The sequence below is a fragment of the Odontomachus brunneus genome, unplaced genomic scaffold (assembly GCF_010583005.1).
Source record: "Odontomachus brunneus isolate Ranch 3 - 2012 unplaced genomic scaffold, Obru_v1 Obru_scaffold_107, whole genome shotgun sequence".
Taxonomy (NCBI): Eukaryota; Metazoa; Arthropoda; class Insecta; order Hymenoptera; family Formicidae; genus Odontomachus; species Odontomachus brunneus.
In genome coordinates, this window is record NW_022639557.1 from 103,689 (window position 1) to 128,034 (window position 24,346).

The following is a 24,346-nucleotide window of genomic DNA, read 5'->3' on the forward strand; positions in this document are numbered from 1 at the left end:
CTCTCTCTCTCTCTCTCTCTCTCTCTCTCTCTCTCTCTCTCTCTCTCTCTCTCTCTCTCTAGAATATCTCGAAGGTGACCTTTTAAATTCTAATAACGGATTCCGCGGCAGTTCGTCGTCGCAAAAAATCAGCTTACTATAGCAATAACAATACAGGAAACGTCGGGAACTGTTCTTTCTCGCCAGTTTTAAGCAATCGTGCGCCAGCGCACGTAATTGTATATCAGCCAACGAAGGATTTCGATCGCGGTAATTTGATCGAAGTCCTTATTCCACGAGATTTTCAGCGTAACGCTGAAGCACTAGGCGAAAACAGATCGCGGACATGAGAGAAGCGGCGTAAGGGGGGAGGAGGGGGGGAATGTAAAATCGAGAAACGATGGCACGTTCGCGAGTACGAGCCGGCGCGTCTACCCGATGAAACGCGACGCCAGACTAAACACTAATACGGATATCGGATTCCGAAAGACGCTTAAACAATGACATTTTTTCTTTTTTAAATAGCCTCCCTCCTCCCTTCACCCCGGGCCTCGTACGATGGCAGCTCGCGTTTCTGTTGCCATGTGTGTTCCGGCAATATTCGCGGGATACCGGAGAGATGACGTCGCAGAGCGTCGGGCCGTCGGTGACGACGACGAAGACTCCTCTCTCTTTCTCTCTCTCTCTCTCTCTCTCTCTCTCTTTCTCTCTCTCCATCTGGGGCCCGACGGGTTCCGTTTCTCTTCGCGAGGGACTGTAACTCCGCTACTTTGTCAACTAAATCACGCGGCAAAGGGTTTAATGTCTCTCTCTCTTTCTCTCTCTGTCTGGCGCAGAATCTCGCTTCGACGAGGACGACGAGGCGGACGTGTGTAGTCACGAAGCGAGACCCGGCGGCGCGCGACGGAGACGCAGACGGAGAGTCGGGACGACAGACCTCGCATGCATCCAATAGAGATCCAAAGGAGCACGGGGAGGGGGCGGGGAAGAAGAGGGAAACGAGGGGGAGGAGGGAGACGGCTCTCGTGATTCCTCCGCCGCTATTGTCCCGTCTGCGCGACTCCTCGTTAAGACGTCTTTAATGATCGCTCTTCAACGGCGATCCACGGCTGTCGAAGTTGGCACACGGAACGTCCTTAACGGTACCCGTTCCCGGCTTATCCTCCATACGGTCGCGAGCGATCTCGTCTTTCGAGTCGTCGTCATCAAACAATTTTTTTCTCTCTTTCACGAGTCAAAAAATATTGGACGTCACACATGTACACACACACTCTCTCTCTCTCTCTCTCTCTCTCCTTCTCTTCCGCGAGACATGTAAATGCGAATTTCGAAGTTGGACGACGAGTCGGAGGGAATCGCGGCGGCATATCGCGAGGATAAATATGGACGCAATACATTAACTGTGAATTTGAAGCACGATATCCTATATATGATTCAATTCTGTTTTTCCGTTGCCTACACACCGCTCACGGCTCGATTACAATTTCGAATATGTTCCTCGAATCTCTCTCCCAGGTGTGCGTAAAATACAAACTCGCGTATTTCATATCCATTTTATATCATCTCTCTTTCATATTCCATGTTAAATCCCCCGGACGCGAGACACGCGACATTCGTTCGATACCAACCGCGCGGGATGAAAAAGCGTCAAGTGTTATACATGCTCGCTCGGAGATGACGCGCCTCGCGTCGTGACGAATAAAGAAGTCTGTCCCCGCGCCGGGACGAAGGGTCAAATGGAGGCCGCGGGGGAGCGAGTCAGCGGGCCGAAAGAAAGGAGCAAACTTCCCTAATCGATCCGCCGCGGCGAGGATGGCCGAAAAAACTACGCGCACCCACGTATCCACGACTGTCCACGTGCGCTGCCATCCGTGTGTAGGTAAGACGAACACACAGGAGGAGAAGGAGAAGGAGGTGGCGGCACTCCGCCCGGAGTGCCGGCGCGCCACGGTACGGTCAGGTTGCGAGGACCGAAGCTGGCCAAGGCCAGAACGCGGTGGAGCCGGGGCGGATTATTTTTAGCGCTTCCTACTATTGTGCAAAGCGTGAGTCTGTCGAGTGTCTAGGCGGCTAGTAGTTCGCTTTAATGTGCTCGCCGCGCTCGCTGCACGTGCATGTGTGTGTGTATGTGTCGTGTGTTTGTCGTGTATTGTTACATACCGCGCGTTCTGCCAGATTCCTCTTTCGAAACCTACATTTTTATATTGCCTTCAAACATATTTCAAATTCCTAAAGTTGATTCACTTCACAATAGTTCGATCCCTGACCCAGACGCACGTCTTAAGCGCGCCAAGGGAGACGACGCAAACGCGATGCAGCGCAGCCGCCAATCGCTAGTGTGACACGGGCTTAAAAGCGGGCGCATGTTCAGAGCTAATTAATAAAAAAGTCCATGCGTATCGTCCATGTAAGTCTATACATCTCGCTGTTACGTCAAAGACTGAGATCGCGCGGGATGATGAGATCTTGGGAGTCATCTGAGGCCTGTATTAATATTCGTTACTTGAAGTTTGTATCTCACTTCTGAAACACTCAGGTTTTTACTCGGAATTTAACTTAAGCTGAGTAGCTGAACTGCACAATACACATGTGTGATGTTAGATCTGTAATTGCGGTTTAATTGAAAAACTCATCTAATTTTAAACTCAAATTTAAATATCTTATTTGCGAAGAGTTTCAAGTAACATTTATTGATATGGATCTCAGACAGAGAATCATGTAGGTTCGCATAAACTCGCAAAATCGTCAATTCGTCCGTCTCTCCGCGTGTGGAGAATGATTCTGCTCGCGACGCGTCGCTTATAGCTCCTAGAAGAGCATGGCCGAAAATGGGATTTTTCTTTCCGAAACATGTCCCTCTTTCTCTCTCTTCTGGATATTGTTGCTGGACAATGGCTGGACTTTCCAGGAGCATCTTTGTGCTCGCCGGAGATCGCGTCCTTGTTAAATCAATTAGACGGAACTCAGTGATCCCGATACGCCGATTCAGGTAGCCGCTGCTGAATGATACAAGCACTTGAACCGCAGCGAACCCCTGGACGTCTTGTGTGAGCGTGTCATGCTCGGCTCGCGGACGCGGCACGAGAATTGACTCGTGCAATTCAGAACGTTGCAGCATTCATGTACGCGCGATGACCGTGCGATTAATCGCAATTTCCGGGAACGTCTCGTTCCTTTGGCACTTGACACCGATTACCTCGGCTCGTCTGGACGGATCGCACGCCGTTGTCGTCGTCGTCGTCGTCGTCGTCGTTGTCGTCGGAGCGAGGCTGACGTGACGCAATCGACGCACGCGTGACACACATTAGCGGCACGTAATTCTATCGCGCTAGGTGTTACGCGTCGCGAGGAGTCGTCCTTGGCCGGCGACGGATGGACAATCCGCGGTGTAGCGTTAAGTAGTCTCGCACGGGATGTTCACGAGACGAATGCGCTTCCGGCGGTGCGAAAGGAACGGACGTTACGACTCGGCGAGATAAAGTCACATAATGTCGGAGAGGTGAGACGGAAAATATAGGATGGTCCTCGCGACTCGGTCTTTCATTCGTATCTTCGTCCTTCGCAGCGAGCGGAATCGCGTCGATCTCTTCTTGGAGAACGACTTCGAGCGAGATTGACTTCCCGAACGCGGAAATGGATTTTTATCGCGTGAGAGACGAAGGATATTTCTCGTGGGGTTTGTTGTGATTGGTTTGGCGTTTCGTGAAGGAAACGCAATGTAAGGATCGTACGGAGGATCAAATAGATTACGTACTGCGCACCTGACTCTGTCTTTGCTCTCTCGCGTTGTTGCAACCGTCCGAGTCGAAATCTCAGCCTTACTTTCGATCTTTTAGATCTCTACTTTCAAACTTTCTGTATATTCTACTTTCTGTATATTCTGAAGAGAGAGTCTGTGTACGTTTAATATATATAGAAACTGGAAACCTATTTAACGCCTCTGAGTGACAGAAAATGCACAAAATTCCACTTTCTGATTCTAAGGGAGCTTCTTGGTAAAGTTGGTTAGGTAAAATAGAATCAGAAGATGCTGATATAAGCTTCAGAATATCAAGGTAAGTGTTAAATGGAGTGTTCAGAGGCCTTATTCTCAAAAAATATCGTATACGACATTTCTATGAAAAGCTATAGTTTATGTTATGTATATTATAGCTTTTCATAGAAATATTGTATGCAATATTTTTTGAGAATTAGGCCCGAGATCGAAAGCAAGATTAAAATTTCGACTCGGGCGGCGAACTAGCCTCACCAAGTTTTGTCAAGCGCAGACGTTAAATGCTCTTCGAATTTGTCGTAATTAATTCGAGTCATGTTTTTCACAGCAATGAGGGAGACATGATCTCGCAGCGCAACGCGATGCAACGTTCGGAAAATAAGAGGAAATAAAGGGAAACGCAAGACAAAAATTGTACAGTTTGCTTTCTCCCTTTTTTCTCCCTCTCTGTTTCTCCCTCTCTCTCTTGACTGCATCTTTATTCTCGCGCGTTTACGACGTGCCTCCGCCTTGAGTCAACACAGTGCGACTCCTCGCTGACAAATCGCGACGAAGCACGCGCGAGGATGCGCGTATTCGCAAGAGGAAAAACTGAAAGTGCCGCGGCGCGGAATGTAAATACGAAGCGTGCCCGGCGATTCCTGTTTTCGCGCACACGCGCGCGCGTCATCGTCTTCGAGGAGCGAGGCCGCCGACTCCGGAGGCAGTGCAGGCACGAGAAGGTGGAGGACGAGAGGAAGAAGAAAAAAAGGAAAGAAGCGCAAAAGAAAGAAACAGAGAGAGAGAGAGAGAGAGACAGACAGACAGACAGAAAGAGAGAGAGAGAAAGCGAGAGAGAGGGGAAGGGGGTACAGAGAAGAGACAAAAGATAAAATGAAAAAAAAAAAACACCGATCGCATGCCGAGAGCGGTCGAACAATAAATCAAGAGGCAGATAGAGATCGGAAAAATGACGGCGGTCGCTCGAGCGTGAATTGGATCGAAATTAGCGATCTCGCCGGGGCTCTAGGACTACTCAGGGATCTCATCAGCCACCACTTGGCTGTACCAAGTTTCCTACCTACCGACTACCGATTACAGACTACCGGCTACGTGAACGTAGTCTACCGACCGCCGGTGCGGCGCGACGCACGTGGCCAGAAGACGACGCCGCGGGTCTTCGCGCGCGCGGAACGGGGATCTATCTCGCGATCTATCTGCCGCAGCCACCGTCACTTTTCGCGCGGCAAACCTCTTTTCCACGGGGCAATTACGCGAATTCCTCCGAGAAATGGCGCCGCTCGACCGCGTTTGAGTCCTCTGTAACGCGCGGGCCCGCCGCCGCACCAGAATGGCGTTCTCTAACGCAACGTATATACGCGCGCGCGCGCGTGTGTGTGTGTATATATATATAAATATCTCGAAGCGCATTTTCGACGTTCCGTCGCACACGTCGTCGCGCGATGCCAAGACGCCCGGGAATTAATTATTCCATAACGTTCGCGTCGCGATTCGAGTCTCGGCGCGGCTGCGAGAATTCGCGGAGTCGTGCGGCAAGCGCGATAACATCTCATTCATAAGCGACGCCTGTTACGTAAGCGTTACGCGTACTAAGTAGTGCTGAAATTCTAAACAGAATCGTAAGAATCGTAACTTACTCTCGTAAATTTGTAAGAACTTATGAGTTGATCTACAATTCTATACGTATCGTAAATCATACGATCGCTCGTAAATATCTACGATTTTACGTAATTTACGATTATTACAAGTGATTGCACAATATACGCATAGAATTGTAAATCATAAGTTTTTACGAATTTTACGAGCACAAGTTACGAAACTTATGATACTATGACTGTTTAGAATTGTATAGATCAGGGCACGTATTATGGAACTTTTCGGAATCAATTGCGATCGGAAACATTTAGTTATTTCCTAAATTTCTATTGTCTTTTCTAGGAGAAACGGAATTATTTCGATCAGAATCGATTCCGACAAGTTTCATAATACGTGCCCTGTGTTGGGATTCTGTAACTCGTTATTGGAGTTAATGACAGTTTCGTTATCATTGCCCAGCTTTCTTACAGTATACAAAAGCTGCGCAACGATAACAAAACTATCGTTAATTCCAATAACGAGTTACAGAATCCCAGCATAGGTAAGGTAAAAGAACCAATAACACTAGTAACCCAGCCAGGAATATTATCATTGTTTTCATCTTTAAATACAAATATTTAAACTCTCAACGCAGAATATATGTATACATTCAATGTATATATTTTATATTGAAAGCTTAAGTTTCAAGACCAAAACACTAAAAATGCCTAGCAGATATCTACCAGTGTTTTCAATGTCCAAGCATTGGTATTTTCAAACCTAAACGCTCTGCGAAAATCACTCTCAAAGAATGCACGGCTGCGTGCTTGAGTGCGCGAATATCTTCGAGACGCGTCGCGACCGACGCGATTCCACGCAAATCGATCCGTGCGCGTTGCGTTCGCGGATTAACGGAACCGAGTCGGCGATGTTGCGAGTCGCCGAGGCGTGACTCTCCCCGCATTAACACGCATCATCAATCGTCGCGTATTGCACAAGGATTTCGTAAAAGTTCAACGACTATTTCACGGTGGAGGCTGCGAGAGCGAGACACGGAGCGCAACGTCTATGTGCGAATGTGTGAGGAGAATGCACTTACATACACGACGACGACGAGTGGAAAGTATTATTTACTACGGTAGACAACCGTGCGCGCGCGCGGTCTAAGCTCGTCTCGAATGCGATTGCATAACGACATAAACAGCCGGTGTAATAGTGGCTCAAGGTCTACTATGCGCATACGCGTCGCCGTTCTGTTACGTCCGTCGTCGCAACTTGAACGCGTTGCGTCCTCGCGAGCGCGCTGCTGCTACGCACAACCGATCATAATTGTCTACGATTCGCGCATATTAATTGGTTATGCGTCAGTGAGTTTCGTCGCCTCAAACTTCATTCGGAATAGTCTGACGGTCTAACACAAAACGTACGCGCGAGCGTGCTCTGTCGCAGCGTGCGCGATTGTCTCTCGTTACGCTCGTCTTACGAATTTCGTCTAATTACGATATCGCATGGATTATCAGCGGGAACAAGTTTTGCGACTCTCTCGAGTTCCATGAGCTCAGAATTGCTCCACGTTTCTCGGAGGCAATTTTAATCCCGTTCTTGAAGATTTTTTTCAGCGCGAGCAGAATTGATCATAGTTATGCAAGAATGATCTAACTCAAAAAATGATGATTTTTGTTATTAATGGGTAATCCATACGTTTTCTTACATAAAACGATTCAAGTTTCATCTAAAATTAATCAAGAAACAATTTCTATTTTCTACTAGTTGCGTCATTTTTATCCATGTTTTTAAGTGTTAAGCTTGTCAATGACTCTTATCATTGCTGGTGTTTGTAATGAATATCCTTAAAAAAGAAAAAGAAAATTAACCATACTTGACTTCTTGAACGATTGAGTAAAACCTCTCACAATGAAGATTACCGACATGACCATTTTGATTCGTACTTATCTTATTCCCTTTCTCGGAACATATTCCACATGAGTAGGATAATTCTTGCACAACTACGGCCGATTAAACGTAGCGTCATACCTTTCACCATGTTTGTAAATTCAATTCCCTCATAAAAAGCCTGGGATTTCTACGAAACATCACCTTCTGCATTTTATAGAAAGGCCGCGGGCATTTTGCAAAAAAGTCGAATGCACGATAATTCCACATATATGTATCGCACTACCACACGCACGCGGCGCAGTCAACATAATTATCACAAGAGGGGTAATAAACGGTCTGCCAATCTCATCTCGTCACGCCGTTCGACGTACGATACGCGTCTGGCCGATCGGTTATCCAATTGTGTAGCTTTTTAAAAATAGATCGCCGTTCAAGGACCTTGGCCGAGCAGACAAGGACCAGACGCGCGCCGCGATGCGTGGACGGTCAGCTATTTCGCCGACGCGCGTTTCGCTCTCTCTCTCTCTCTCTTTCTCTCTCGCGCATATTTACCGCGTCGTCGTGCTGCACCCGGTGCATAAGAAAACAATACCGAAGCCAAGTACCGCGGTTCGCTGCATCGCGCTCGCGAGAAAAACGCTCGCGCTTTGTGCGCGCGAGACTCAAAATTAGCTACGGATTCGCGATACCTTTGTTCTTTTTGTCAGTGTCCATTTTTTGCTCACTAATTAAACGCGTCCTCGCCCTCGCGTTCGCCCTTTTCCCCGGAAACGCAACAGTAGTTTGGGAATCAATGCGGCGGAGTGGCGCGTATGAACAGCTCGCTGACATTCGTCAGAGTTGCGAATGAGAGCAACGCGCACGCATGCATGACGCGTTTCCCCTTTCGTCTCATTCTCGCTCGCTTTCGCGGCGTTTCATCGTCGCTCGGCCGATGCTATTGTTTCTTCCGTATCAGCGCTGACAGATCGTGTCTCGCTCTTCTAACATTGATTTGACATGTGTCAATGTCGCGTCAATGGCGCGTACAGCCTTCGTCTACCGGAAGAATGAGTCGCGTCGATAACGCAGAAACGCGCAATCCAAGTAATATTGCCTCCTCGAAACCGCCGAGCCTTTTGCTTCGGCGGCGAATTTGTCTCTTTTTTTTCTCCCCCTTTAAGTTTATTTCACGGTTTAATGAGTTTACCGAAATAAATTCCTGCGCTCGGCGAATGACGCTTCTGGTAAACTTCCAACCCGAACTTAATATTTCAATATTTATTCCTCCTTGACTTCGCGATGAGAGACGCGTAACTTTCGTGTTGGTTAAATATTAATCGAAAAATATGATATATTCTACTTTATTCTTGAAAAGATAGCACGACTGATAACAATATATATGAATTTCTATTATTATGGCAAAATGTTTCTCATAAATATGCATTTCCTTCAGGAAAAATCAAGACGTTTATCCTAGCAGGCAATATTAATATGAAAATAGTTCAATGTCCTAGAAAATATCGAAAGCTATCGCGGATATTATCTTTTGCTCTGTCAAACTATACTGCAAGTCGTATCTTTTCACATGGCTAATTTTGATATGCGGTGGAATATTTACTCGGTAATATAATTACAAATGCGTAGCGCAAATCGATGCTACGAAAATGTCACTTCTACTGGAAGAGAACGTGTCGCGGAATTAATGTGACAGCCATTCCTCATTTTCGCGGAGGGCCATTAGAAATTGATTATACATGAATAAAACGTGACCGTGAGCAAAATATTGAGATTCGTCACGAAAACAAAAAAAAAACGTTGGATTCGGTCACTTGCGGGTTTATGAAAAATTCAACGCGATTCGTGGGAAACGCCGTACGCGAGGAGGAAGATTGAACATTAAATGACAAATGTTGAAAAGAGAAAAAAAAACATGGAAAGTACGAGACAGAAGTAATTAGTTTGTCATCTCCCTCAACTATGCGAGTGAATTACTATTCGCGTTGCTATCAACTGTCACCGTTATCTTAGGTCAAGGGTGAAGGAGTTGCATACGGCGACGAATACGGGGAATACCTCAAAGTACACGGAGATCGATATCTCAAAATCGCGTTCGGCGTTCGAAGCGTTTCGATCCGAAAGGAGGTCGGGTCGTGCGCGGAATTTCACGCCTCCAAAGCCATTGTTAACGCATCGCTAGGTCGCCTCGCGTTATCAGGATTAATCGCGACACAGTAGGGGTGGGGGGAGGGGCAGAAAAAACCTCTCCGACAAATACTGTTCCGCGAGAGTATCTCTCTCGCACATATATATGTATCGACAGTTCTTCGATACTTTAACTGTACGTGCCCGACGATATTATTATCAATATCGGTAATCCGATCAGTCCCCTCGGGTCCCTGCACGGTCTGTTTTAAAGGCGCATCCGCACACTTCCGCCACACTCTTTCTGGTGTCGCAACACACCAAACATCCTTGCACGTGCACGTATGTACCGTCGAGAGGTTATTTTTGTTTAGTCTGTCGGTCGTTCGCGTCTCTGTGTTCTCTCAAAACTACCGCCGCGTGTAATTGCCGCGCGCACGGCGAACCTGTCAATAATCCGAATACTTAACTTTCCAGTGCGAGCGCCGTTGGTTAAGACGAGAGAGAGGAAAGGGCGAGAATGAGACAGAACAGAGAGAGAAAGAGAGAGAGAGAGAGAGAGAGAGAGAGAGAAAGCTCAACGGCCGCTGAATCCGGAGCGGTGTATGAAACGGAGAATCGGAGCGATCGCGATTGCACCACCTCTCTGGCATCTATTCCTGGGTAGAACTCTCCTCCGCCTCTCGTCGTGACTTCTCAAACGGGACGATTTGTACGTGAAGAAACGAAGATACACGAGACACAAGGGACAAAGATCGCACATATTTTGAAAATACAACGTCACGCGTGCGCACATATTTCGGGCGCATTTATTCACATGTTTCATGAGCTTACAGTTGCCGAGACGAAATTTTCGTCCTACTTTGAACCTGAGCACATCTGTCCATTCTGAAGGATCAATGTGTAATATGTACAGTATATGTAATATGCATGGAAACTGAAATCCCGCTTAGCTAGCGTCTTTGAATAGAAACAAAACGTCACTTGTGAGTTCTAAAGAGGACAGAAGTTGATATATGCTTCAAAGTATCAAAATAGGAATGGAATATTAAGATTGTAAGTAGGATCGAAAATTTCGACTCGGATAAAAAGAGACGTCGAAATTTTGATCCTATTTTCAGCCCCATTATCCTATTCAATACCTATTTTAATATTCTGAAGCCTATAATACAATATATTTTGACGCTGAAGAAAGTGAAAAAGGAAATTTTGGACATCATCAGAATCAAAATAGAAGTAAATTGCATCATTAGCATTAAACCTACTTTGCGAACTTAGCTACGTTGTAGAATTCAAGGTTTAACATAGAGCTCGGAGTATCTCACCGAGACGAAATTTTAGCTCTACTTTCTACCTGAGTTTCCTGACATATGTATATTCTGAAGGATCAATATATGCGTAGCATACATGGAAATTGAAATCCTGTTTAACGCCTCTGAATATCAGAAAATGTACAAAATGCTATTTGTAGGTTCTAAGAAGGATCTCTCGGCATAGTTAGTAGATTAAAATAGACTCAAAAGAGGTTGATGCAGGCTTTAAGGTATTGAAACAAGCGTGAGATAAAATATTAAGGCCGAAAATATTCAAATTTTTACTCGGGTTCCCTCGATCGAAACACGACAAGAGAACTGCGGTTCCCCAGCTGCTTATTAGAAAATTAACGAGCAGTTGAGTCGGCTGATAAAACATTAACGAGCAACGAAATTAATCCCGTTCGCAATTCATGCGATGCGCGCGCGTCGCGGTCGTTAATCGGCGTTTCGGGTCACCTCGCGGAGAAGCTCGGCTTTCGCTCCTTTGCGCGCGCGGTCAGCGAAATTTATTTCCCCGCTGCCGGAAGTTGCATTATACCTTCCGGATAGAGGCGAGAGCGAACCGTTCTAGACATGACCGTACAACGAGGCGAGTCAATACTTTATAGTTCGAAGCAACGCTCGCTCGTACCTCGCTATCAACCCGCCAACGTCGCACACCCTTTCGCTACCAAGTGCGGAGGGTGCCAAGAGCACCGAGGGCCTGCATCGTTTCTGTCCTCTCTCTCTCTCTCTCTCTTCCTCCCTCTTTCCCCCGTTCTCTGCCCATCGTCTCTGCGCAAATACGACCGACGTATCGCGAGTTCCGTCGATCTACGCGAACGTACGTCCCGAAGATGAAGAGCGGAGAAACGAGCGCGTAAAGAACAGCGGCAGAACCGTCACGACGAGTGTCCGTTCAGATAAGGTGACCAGAGGTCCCGTTTTTTCCGGGACAGTTCTGGTTTTTCACACTTTGTCCCGGAGCTTTTCCAATGCTATCCGCGACGCCGATTTGTCCCGGATTCGACGTACCGGTTTATTCCGGATCAGAGGATTTTTCAAATGTTTCCGGCAAAGATAGACTTTGTTGAGAGAGTTTAACTCTGGTAAGTACAGTGGCTTTGCTTCTTCCTTTTTACTTTTAAGTAAGAATAGCAATTTATTTCCGCGATAACTTCTACTTTTATCGCATGTAGTAAACCTTCATCGTTGTTAAGTTACTTTTTATATGTCTATAAATAAAATATTGTTTTATAAGAGTGGAATTTTTAGTGATCTTTCCCGCCCCTCCTCGCTCTATACATTTATGAAGTGTCCTGGAATTGCAGCTGAGAAATCTGGTCACTTTAGTTCATACCGTGGAAAAAATGTTCCGCAGAAGCTCGGATAATTGAAAGCTTAGCGCGATATAGAGGACTATGAGACTCTCTGTGCGGGGCTCTCCATTATTAAAGAGTATCGTATCCGATACTCGAATACGAGCTCGCCGATGACTCGGCGAGATAACGTTATGAAACATTCACAGTCTATCCTCGTCGCGTATGATGTAATGAGGCGAGTGTCTAACATTTAACCCGCGGGATATTCTTAAATCCATCGCGAGAACAATTATCGTAAATCCCCCGTGGGTTGATCGCTACGCCGAAATAACTCGCGACGGCATTGAATATTTCATCGGAATGTCCAAAGCTCCTAACGCGATTAGATCTCGCGATATACACATGCCCGCACGCACGTACGCGCCGTTGAAATTTCACGTATAATTCTACTAAACAAAAACTATAAACAAAAACTTGGATATCTCTCCGTCACGAGCGAAACGTTTGCGTCTTCTTTCGCACCGACAATTCGCTGATTCGCGCCGACAATTCGCGCGTAAAAGCCGTCTGATCACAATTAGCGAAACAACGCAGCATGCGAAACGCTGTTGCGTAAGGTCCGTGACCGGAAGGGTGGCGTGTGCTGCAAGGGTGGCAGCTCGCTCGCTCGCTCGCGAGGGGTGCAGCGAGTGGCCGAGGGTAGGGACGGGAAGCGCGCGAGGCGTGTATCTAGGTCTGTGTAACGATTTTTAGAGTCTCGACCCTCCGATCGTTCGGGCCATAAAAAACTTGAGGCACCCCACAGTCGGAGCCGTGTGCCAGGGTTACCATAGCGACGAAGCCCTTTCGCTCTTCGCCGCCGGGGTCTCCCCCTTCCCTCTCTGGCGGGCCCCCGTTCGTGCTCTGCGGTAGCCTGCCGGCTGGCTGCCACCCTTAACGCGTCGTGCCGCTGCTTTCGAATTCCGAGATATACGTCGTAATACACGAGAGCGCAACACACACCGAGCGACGACGAGCGAGGTCCCGTGGAAATCACCCCGTCGATCGCCCCGCTTAAATTCTGCGTCGAGAATAAGGGCCCCTCCGCGACGTTTCAGAAGAAAAAATATAACCCTTCGAGTTACGCGTTAAAAAGAGGAGAGAAGAGAGAGAGAGAGAGAGAGAGAGAGAGAGAGAGAGAGAGAGAGAAAGGGGTATTATCCCTCAGCGGGGTAACGGTGGGCGGTAAACCTGCGAGGCTCCTTAATCCTCTGCCGAGGCGCGCGGTTGGGGCGGATTTATAGTTCGCGACAGAAATCAGAACACGGAGCTCCAAAGTACGCGAGAAAACGCGTATTCGAAGGGTCAGATTCGTATTTATAGATGTGTGTCTATAACAAACATTGGCGCGCAAGATCACAAACAGAATTTTGTCCCGGATTCTGACGCGGATTATGAGACGATCTATCGCGATGCAAGCCGAGGAATCGCGCGTAGGCAAAATAGATAGTGTGCTCGTGAAATTTTCAAGACGCGCGTTAACATGAATTCTGGGACATTGTGTAAATCGCCAAGATCTTCGGGAAGAGATTTGGTCGAATTCACCCCGAATTATCGTCACAACGATACGCATCGCTCGCTCGTCTCTCCCAAGTGTTTCTTTGAATACACACAGGGCGAGAACATGGCCTCTCTTTCTCTCTCTCTCTTTCTCCCTCTCTCTTTCTCTCCGCATATCACCGGTGCGTCAGTTCTTTTCTAGGGATACGAAAATAAATCGCAAGTTTTGGAATGCCTGACCGGTTACTCAGGCCATTTAGTCATTCCTTTTATACCGGGTACTGGGTATCGCGCAGTCACGAGAACTCACCGTTGGGAACTGTCCAGATCACGAATTAGATCGTAAAAGAGAAGAACGAGTCCGCTCTTGCAGGAGCACGGAAATAAACGCGTTAAGTAATGATACAAATGCACGAAAACGGCGCACAATAACAGAGATCCCGCGGCGAGCAAAAATTCATCGGCCCACCGTGGCATTTTTTCACACGAGCTCGCGTACGAATCGTCAAAGTAACGCGTATATATAGAATATCTCGAAAGAGTTCACCCTTCCGGCTGCGAATCTTACGCAACGACCGGTGTTTTCGCGCCGCGCCGCTTTGCTAATTGCGATCAGGTCGCTCGTGCGAGATACGGATGCAGGTATAAACGAGTCAGGAGTTCAAGCGAATCAATCGCCGAAAACGTGTCAGTCTTTTCAATGATACCTCATCAATCGTGATTTTGTAACTTGATTTTTCTTAAATATTTACAAAATCTATATATAGTTTGTTTATATCTGTATGTGTTTTCCCATACACTCCTAAACCCTTTAACCGACATGGACCAAATGGTTACTCTCTAGGTTTTAATTTTTTAATAAAAGAATGTATTTTTGTTGAAACTTTAAGAAAACCTTTCATGAAAGCAATTGTTTGTTCTAAATAAATAAATATAGGCTACCATGAAACATCTAGACCCATCCCGCCTCCTCGCCCTGATTTCATCTCTTTGACACTTGGCGATAATGCTGGGTAATTTTAGCTAGGAAGATATGATCTGAAAATCTTTTGTTTCTCATTGTTCATTTATTTCTCGCTTTTATGTTGTAAGATGCCTTTCATTTTCAATAATAACAAAGAATATTGATGAGACACGATTTAGGAATCCGATATGATTTCGGTAAGCCTCCCTACGCGATTGACACGACTTATGTTGCGCAACATTCCTCGAAGATAGTACGTATCGATAATATGCCAAGGGTCAATCTAAAAGTAATAACTCGTCCAAGTAACAATCGGCCCGATATAAATATGAGATTTATATCGACCGAGTATTAAAACTTTATGGCGAAGTAAGCTCGTCCTCTCCCACCTCTCTCTCTGTCTCACTAATAAAATTTCATTCGACGGTTAATCCGCCACGGTCGACTACGAATTTCGATGGTAAACGCGCACCGCCGAGGAAACTTCATTCCTTCGCTCGCTTGTTCGTACGTGAACCGAAAGTCAAGCTCGCGGTCGACGCCGATGACGAGGATTCAATCGCCGTTCCCGTCGCAGCAGTTGTAGTTGCCCGGCATTGTGATCGCCGCATAATTCGCACGTGCGACAAGGCGTGACAGGGTGAATGGGGGTGAGTGCGGGGAAAGTGGAAGAGGCGACGCGCGTACACGCTCGGCCAGTGCGCGAAAGGACTAATCGGCTGATTTGTACGCGAGGTCACGACTCGCGCACGTAGCCAGACGTAATCAAAAACACACAAAGTGACAGGACCGAACGCAACCGTCCCGTGTCAGTTTTCTCTCTTCCTTTTCTTTCTTTCTCTCTCTCTCTCTCGTACACTGGCACACTAATCTTCGTAGTCTAGCTTAGTGATTACCCGTGATTAATTCATCGTGCGTATACGCAAATGGATTAACCGCGTGGGAATGTTTTTTACCCCTCATCCCGAGAGCTATCGTTCTATACACCGGGAAAAAAAATACCTAAGAAACAGAGAATATCTATTCGTTGGGTACTAATAATGTATTCATTTATACTAAATATATATAAAATATTTTTCAATTAATAGAATTCGCACTTTCTTGAAACTCCTTAAGAAAACTAGCTTTTCATGAAAACATTTGTTTGTTCTATTAAATAAAAGAATTTAGATTTAAGCAAATATGTTATTAATACCCACCGAGAGAGAATAAATATTTACTATTTTTTAGATATCTTTTTTCTCAGTGTAAGGCAATGCTCGCGAAATATTTATTGTGCTTGTTGTTGCTGATAATACTTCTGTTTACTAATCGTATATTAAGCCTCAAGTTAGGAAAATATAGAAGACGCAATCATGTAATGTTATTAATGGAAAGGTCTAATTAAATACGAATCCAATTTAGAAGAAGCTACACCTTTTAATTCCATAAGTATTACTCGGGTCCCTACTGTGTTACGCGAAAACGCGTGGGCGTCAAATGAGGACGAAGCCTCCCTAAAAATCCATCACACTCCACGTGCGCGCGCAGAAGGGGCACTCTCTTGCGCGGCGGCGAGACACGACGGAGAGGTCGAATAAAAAGAGCCGCTAGGTGAAACAACAGGAGAAGGAAAAAAAGAAAGGACCAGCTAGTATGTGAAAAAGGCTGCCCCCCTTCTTCCTTCAGCCTGGCCGAAAGAACGGACATGAACGGCGCTCCAATTTCTGCTGCGCTCGTCGAAGAAAGTGGCGAAGGGCGGCGCGTGAGGATACGGCCAGTACGAGGTAAAAAAGAAGCGCAAGAGAGGAATGGGGAAGGTGGCCGCGCGCGGTTGGAATAGTTAAAAATAACCCGACCGAGGATCCCCCCTGCGGTTCCTGTAAACACGAGCACGAGAGCACGAGCACGGCAAAACGACCACGGTGAGACTCGCGTGCTAGCGCGAATCGGCGATCCCGACGAGGTTTTGCGAGATAGCCGGGGCGACAAGACGCGCGGGCGGATGTCTTATTCAGGGGTGAAGCCGCGCGAGTGTCTTAGCGACCAAGATAGGGGATCGTTGTGTGTTCCATTTTACATCGCTGAGAACAATCTGGGGAACGTTTCTTCGACCGCCTGTATATAGCCTTCGCTGATATTTGAAACATCGAGTATTCGTCTCAATGTCTAATTTTAATCTAAGAGAGATTCTCGAATAACTTAATTTTACGTTTAATACGAGCTATGAAAACTACTCAGTAGAGCTATTTATTCAACGTGATCTTTCAATTGTTTCGAGCAATGTAGAATAAAAGCTTATAGAATATTTCCAACCTCATTTCTCTCTTTTTCCCTCTCCCTCTCCCTCTCTCTCTCCCTCTCTCAATACAATGGCGAAAATTAATTAGAGATGGAATTTGATTAAACTTGTGGCTGATGGGAATTCCGAACATAGCGATTATTCCGAAAAATTAACGTTATTTGCATTGTAATATAATTAAATCGTTCAATGTTAAAAAGAGACAATTCCATAAAAATATACGTGTGTGCATATTTCATCCTCTCTACTGAAAAATTCACTTTGAATAAAATATGACGAGGCTTTTAACATTAAATATTTTGCTAAAATAAATATATTTTGTCTCTCTCACGAAAGAAATGTTTGATAATCTCGAATAAAACAATCGTTTATTCAAATTTGTTAACGACATCTCTTATGGAATTACAATTTTTCAACGTCGAGTTTAATTTTAGGTTGGATTGTCGGTACTCACATGCTTCCATAGAGGTGTCCTGAGTCGATGACGGTCGCTGCGTCGTCGTCGTCGTCGTCGTCGTCGACGATGCGGACGAGTCTTCGCCGTGCGCGACGGTGACCTTGACCTGGCCCTCGGCCTCGTCACCCTGTTCACTCCTCGGCGAGCTTCGTTCGGAACTCGACCGCACCCTTACACGCTCGGCCACCTGCACATCGTCTCCGGAGAACGACCGCGACGATGACATCGGCCCGGCGACTGTCGTCGTGGTCCACTCGATGACACTACCACCACCAACTACGACCTCACCATTATCGTTCTCCGCGAGCACCAACTCCCTCCCGCTTTTATCCGCGACACCTACTACCACCCCCGCCTCCACGGTCACTCCCTCGACGTCATCTTTCTCGGACACAGTGCTTCCGGTTCGCTGAATTGCACCGAGATATGCGATGTCCCGTGTGTTCGGGATCGTGGGCGTTTTCGGGTTCGTCGTCGTCACCGCCGTTGCCGTTGTCGTCGTCGTGGTCGTTGTTCTCGAAGCGGCCTCGTTGAATAAGATATCCCGCAGAGAATTCTCTGGACGTAATACTGATTCTCCGAATTTGAAGATGGGCTCTAACAACGATGTGGAAGCCCGGGCTGCGGAGCGAACTCCATGCTCGACGGGTGGCGTCAACTCCAGCCCGCGAGGAGCTTCAAATTGATGTTCATCAACTCGACGCCATGTCTCCGGCCACAGCTCGATAAAGTTCGGGGAAGGTTGCTCTTTAAACTTGGAGCGTTTGGTGATCGGTACTCGCTTGGCCCTTCCTCTCTGCGCTGCGATCTCTTCGATCTCGCCGTCACGAGCCGATCTCGGAGGATCTCGATGTTCGACGGGACTCGCCGCGAGGATCCATCGATTGGCCGACAATGTCCCGTTACTCGGCCGCAACGTCGACAACGCCAACGAAGGTCTCGATAACGACGGAGACGACGATGACGATGACAAAGGCAACGTCAGCAGCAGAGGCGACGTCAACGACGACAACGGCGACGCGGGCGAAGGCGACAGGCGCGTCGTCAGCGTAAGATGATCCAGAGTTCCTCGACTCGCGCTGCTGACCTCGGTCAAGCTGGCGGCGCGCTTAATCGGCCCGCGGGACAAGCGCGGCGCGAACGTACGGTCGTACGGCGATCGCGGCGGCAGGTGAACGGACGTAATGTCGGGGTGGACGTCCGAATGGGAAAGCGACGGCGGCGGCGGTGGCGACGGCGGCGACGCGGCCGTTGTCGCGCGCGTAAGATTGTCGAGGAGAGCAACAACGAGAAGAAGCAGGGGCAAGCCCACCCCCGCCCCCGTGGTGGCTCCCGCTAGCCCCTGCCGTACGATGAAAATCCGCGAGGCCGTTCAGTTCGGCGTGCACAGTCCACGATCCGCTCGCGACGATCAACTTGGTTCTCTTTCTCCTCTCCTATCTCCTGCTGCTCCTGCCGCGTGTCTCTCTCGCTGACGCGACTGATTTCGCGATCTACATGCAAGCACGCGTCCCAACAATCTCCTTTCTTCTTCTTCTCCTCCTCCTCCTCCTCCTCCTCCTCTCCAGGAACTGGTCCGTTCTCGGTGACGACGACGACGACGACGACGACGATATCGCCAGCGTTGCGTCGTCTCGCTGGTATCACCACGGCTTGCCCTTCGTGCACCACGTTCACGGCGATCGTCGTGCCACCTCGGCTACTCGCGATGCCGGCGTGCCGTTCTGGCATTTATATTATCCCGTCGCGCGTCCCAGGTGCTCGCACGTGCTCCTGTTGCGCTCGGCGTCGCGATGGGCGATGATTGCCACGTGCTCGATCGACGGCCCGGACGATACTGCCCCTGTCCGCGCGCGTTCCGCCATCATCGCGCACCCTGCGAGAAACAGCCGGCGCCGCGGCTCGCGTCCCGCCGATGCCCGCTGCATCGGCGTGTCCCGGATGCGTCGCGCGGCATCCTCCGCTTCCTCGTCCGTGTCCTCGTTGGCTAGAACATCGGTTGTGGCGCCGAGAGAGACGGTCGACCGACGACGCGACCTGCGGGGAGTCGTCGCGGACAAATCTACGTCGCGATCTGAAACAACCGTTAGGATCTCACATCATTATCGCCGGCCGCAGAGAATGATTACGCCTGCTGTTCGAAACCACACTGAGAGGAAAATATTTACTATTTGCAAGTATAATCACACACAGATATATAATTACTACAAATTATGTTAAAAAAACCATGTTTTTATTGAATTCTACTATAATGTTGGTGTGATGATAACCTTATATGCGTATTATCATTACTATTTTCGCGTTAGAAGCAAACAATATGGTCGTGACCGAAAATAACTATATTTTTGTTCGATCGACCGTGTTTTTCTCTCAGTGCACGTTCGGAGAACATTCTATCTTAACGGAGAGTACGATCTTAGCTCGTTTATTTTTTCATCTGTATTCCACACTATCATAATTCCTTAACTCTTTCGCTAACGCGTCAGTTTATTAATGAGTCGATATGCTCGTTTTCGCGCGCCCTCTTACTTGCGGCAGTCGTTTTATCCCCTGTTTGTATAATTACAGTGCCATTATCCAAGTGACACGTACGTGGCCTCTGTCGTTGGCGCGCGTGACACGAAGGCGATGTAAGCGCACGCGCTCCTAGAGACGTTAAAAGTATCGTGCGATTGTATTATCACTATATCATGTGCATATAACATGACGAGCTCTAACTGCTTTTACTCCCTCTTTCTCACGGGTACAAGTGGGTTACACATTCGCGATATCTCATTCATTAATTATCGCTCTCCGATTTTGGCACCGCGCTGTAACGCGAAAAGAAGTGCCCCACCGCTTTCTTGTGCTCTATATTTTAAGCGCTTATGCATCGTTCTCGTTCTTGTTAGCAGCAAAATAGCTTAAATAACTAATCCGGGGACATAATACAGGTAACACACACAGGTTGAGCTATCTGCATAGAGCGAAGAAATACCGAAATATACGAGCGTCTAGATGAGACAGACGGATCTAAAAATGTAACCGCAGAAATGGACGGTGGAGAGATCGAGGTTTCGCCATTGTTAAGACCGAAATTAAATATTCGTTAAAACAAAATTCGTTTCGAATAATAATAAAAAAAGAGAAAAATAAAACAGAGTTATTCTATAATCTCGCGGCTCAATCAATTCGAATCTTTTAACCTCGTTCTGAACGCTCGTTTTCTGAAATACTGAGTTAAAATTTTGATTCTACTTTCAATATTCTATTTAATGCCTCTATTTTAATACTCTGAAAAACCTATATATCAACCTTTGTTTTCTAAAAAATCTATATTAATATCTTTGCTTCCATTTAACTTATTAGCTCTGCCGACAAGTTCTCTTTAGAACTTGTACGTGACACTTTGTGTCTTCTATTATTTAGAGGTGCTAAGTATACTGAGAAAATATGTAACTATATAACCACATAAAGAAATAATCATTATAAAATATATTATCAAGAAAACAATTTTTTGTATTAAGACTTGCTATAATTTTAGTGATAATAGTCTTATGTGTATGTTACTACTACTATTTTCGTATTAGAACAAAAATATATATATGTTTAGGGTATAATAAAATATTAATAATAAATAAATCAGAAATAAGTATAATTTTAATTAGATCAACTATTTTTTTCTGAAGGTAAGATCTTCTTATTTGTATTTATTTTTTTCTCAGTGTACGATTCCAGTTTCCATGTATATTACACATCCCTCCGAATAGACAAATATTAGAAATTGCAAGTTCAAAGTAGGATTTAAATCTCGTCTCCGACTATCTCAGGGCTATCGAAAAATCTCTTTTCGAAATCAAAAGTAATTCACGTCTTGTTATCGAAACGTCTTGTTATGGTCATGATCGGTCTAAAGTTCTTATCCCTTCTCGCGTTTTCCATGGAAGAAAAGACGTGCGGATCCGGAACGAACAGCCGCGCCTAAAGACGTAATTATTAGTCGAATATTCCCCTGCGACAAGAGACAAAAATTCCAAGTGCGCCCCACCTCTAAAAATATTGAAGACGCGTGTGCGCGCGATGAAAAAATAGAGACGGGCGGGTGAGGAATATACGGGCGGCGCTTCTCGTTACACACGAGGGTCGACCCTCCTGAAATTTGTTTACTACGCGAGGGACACCGGTGCCTGGGCTAAATATAGCCGTAAGGAGGGAGAAACCGCGAAAACGCTATTTTTATGAGCACGCGCCGCGCGAACATTGTTGTGCCCGATCGGCCGTAGTGCCGTCGACGATGTGCCGCGGCCGGGTCGTCATCGTTGATATTGTCGCGATCACCGTCATCGTCACACTCGTCCGTAAAGATCGAATGAAAATGAGCGCGGGAATGTGGTCGAAGCTCACGGTAATTTTACTGCCAAGAGAGAGAGAGAGAGAGAGAGAGAGAAAGAAAGAGATACCCTTGAGACAGAGGACGGAATATACGTGAAAAAGACGACAATAATTAGATCAATTTTGTATATCTCAAACGTACCAATGCATGATTAAAGATTAATACTCCGATAATTATCATTGCATATCTTTCATTCACGTAAAGATACAGAGAGAGAAATTTATAAAAGTTATGTATCGTTCGAAAAAAGATGCAATTATTTCGTTAATTGCACATCGGAAAGCGTCGGTCCAAGGGCGATTCTCAACAGTAGAGCCGCGAATCTCGAGTTTACTCTCGCTCGTTAATCACTCGGGAACTGTATAAGCGACTCGCCGTTTCTGTCGAAGGAATGCCTATTCTGCGAATCGCGGCCGAAGAATTTCGCGGCGGACACGGACACGGCGGTTCCTTAGGTCGCCCTGTATATCGCCCGAATAGTGAATAACCTGCTGGTGACGGAGGGTCGGCATGGTAGGGATCTCGTGGAAGACGAGAACACGCCAGCAGTCTGCCGCTTCTGCTTGGCGCACTCGTCTAATGCGAAATCCGTGTACGCGGCTCTCGCTGATAACGATTGCAGGCTCTCCCCGCTGTCGGTTGTCGCGCGGGCACGCTCGCCGCGTTGCGGCACGCGGCCGATTGATCTTATCCAACGTGAGATCACGCGCGCGAATACGTATCCCGCCGTACAAAACGCGGAATACCTGCTAATTATAGTCCCGTAGCCGAAGGAAGGAAACCGCGGAGGCACTATTTTTACGACTCTCCCGCCAAAATATCGTCGCGCGTCTGCCACGCGCTTCTCTCTCTCTCTCTCTCTCTCTCTCTCTCTCTCTCTCCCTTCCCTCTCCCCTTTTCCACCCCTCTCTCTCTCTCTCGACGGGACAGACGTTCACCTTTGTGTTACGTGACGCGTTTTATCCGTTCACCCGTTGCTGCGGCGGATAATTAAAGTAACTTAATTTAGAATGCGAGGTATGATAGGAGACAGGGAGAAGAAGCGCGAGGGATAACTAATTATTCAGCTCGCTATTCACGGAGAGAAGCGTCTGGCGATTCATAATGGTACACGGAAAAAATTTCATTTCAACAATATTCAACAACTTGAACTTTTCTCGATATCTTGAACGATATCGCTCAGCCATTTGTATCAACTTTTTTTCATAGCTTGTATTAATATCGATGGACAGATATTTTCGAATAATCTATACACGATCGCCAGGGATTTCAAACAATTCGCCATTCAATTGTACAGATGAAGGTAAACTCAAGTAATTTATTTATCCATAGGAGAGAGCCGCAGTCTCTATTTCCCAAGTAAATTCGCAGAAATGCCGAAGGATCTCATTCTAAATAAAACATCCCCGTAACTTTTTAACTACGATCATCTGATCTAACGACGATCCCACTAAAATAAGAACTGTAGGATCACGTGGTATGTAATGAAAAATCGATCGTATTTCTAAGAAAACGGGATTTTAGGTTAGCTTAGTGCACGTGTCTCTTGCACATTATTGTTGCAACGACGGCCGCTCATTAAATCTACCGTGTCGCGTGCGGTTACGTGAAAGCCTCGCGATTTCTGCGAGATTAATATGTGACGATCCCGGCGCTATGATGTGCGTAGCAAGCAGATGAAAGAGGGAAAGAGAAAGATAGAGAAAGAGAGAGAGAGAGAGAGAGAGAGAGAGAGAGAGAGAGAGAGAGAGAGAGACCGAGAAATAAACTGAGACACGGGCAGACGACGCGTGAGTGCACGCGTGCGACCCCGCTACGAGGTGGTCGCATAACTCTCACAAAATGCGAAGTAAAGACGCGATAAAGAGCCGGTCTCGCTGCGATCGGGCGTGCGTGCGAGCATGCGTGCGTGCGTGCGTGCGTACGTGCATACGTGCGAGCGAGCGAGCGAGCAAGCAAGCAAACGAACGAACGAACGAACGAACGAACGAACGAACGAACGAGCCAGCAAGCGAGCGAGCCCACAAGCGGGAATTCGCTGTTTTCGCGGCAAAAATGCGTGCGTGGCACGCGCGCGCTGACGTTCTATTTTCGAATGAAACACACGATCAGGGGACACGAACGAGAGACTAATGTAGAAACTGCGAGAGGGGAAGAAAAAGCCGCTAGGAAGGAGACGGAGCGAGAACCCTCCTCGCGGAACAAGGAGAGAAAGAGAGACTTTATTTGTGCTCCGGCGAGCGATACACGGGAGAGAAAGAGAGAGAGCGAACGAGGGAGAGATGGTTGAAAAGAGAGAAAGACGCGGCACTGAGAGAGATGTAAGACAGAGAGAGAGAGAGAGAGAGAGGGGAGGGAGATAGAGGGAAGAACGAGAGACAGAGAGACAAGCCGCGAAGGGAACTGAATGGAGAGAAGAAGAAGGAGAATAGGGAGCGAGAGAGAAGAAGAGAGAAGTAAAGAGAGAAAGGGAGAGGGAGAGAGAGAGAAATAGATAGATAGATAGATAGATAGATAGATAGAAAGAGAGAGAGAGAGAGAGAGAGAG

At 47.0% G+C, this 24,346-nt stretch overlaps 1 protein-coding gene across 4 annotated transcripts in view; it reads right to left on the bottom strand.

The window, feature by feature from the left end:
- Positions 1-18,640: 18,640 nt before the first annotated feature.
- Positions 18,641-24,346, bottom strand: part of LOC116849144 — an 8,124-nt gene continuing 2,418 nt past the window's right edge. For 2 of the 4 annotated variants that reach the window (XM_032826021.1, XM_032826018.1), the window contains exon 2: positions 18,641-19,500. In XM_032826021.1, coding sequence (XP_032681912.1) covers positions 18,762-19,157 — 396 coding nt within the window. In that variant the 5' untranslated portion in view covers positions 19,158-19,500 and the 3' untranslated portion in view covers positions 18,641-18,761. Of the gene's footprint in view, positions 19,501-22,286; positions 22,443-22,544; positions 23,498-24,346 lie in introns of those variants that run through there. The other 2 variants (XM_032826019.1, XM_032826020.1) reach the window with 2 other exon arrangements.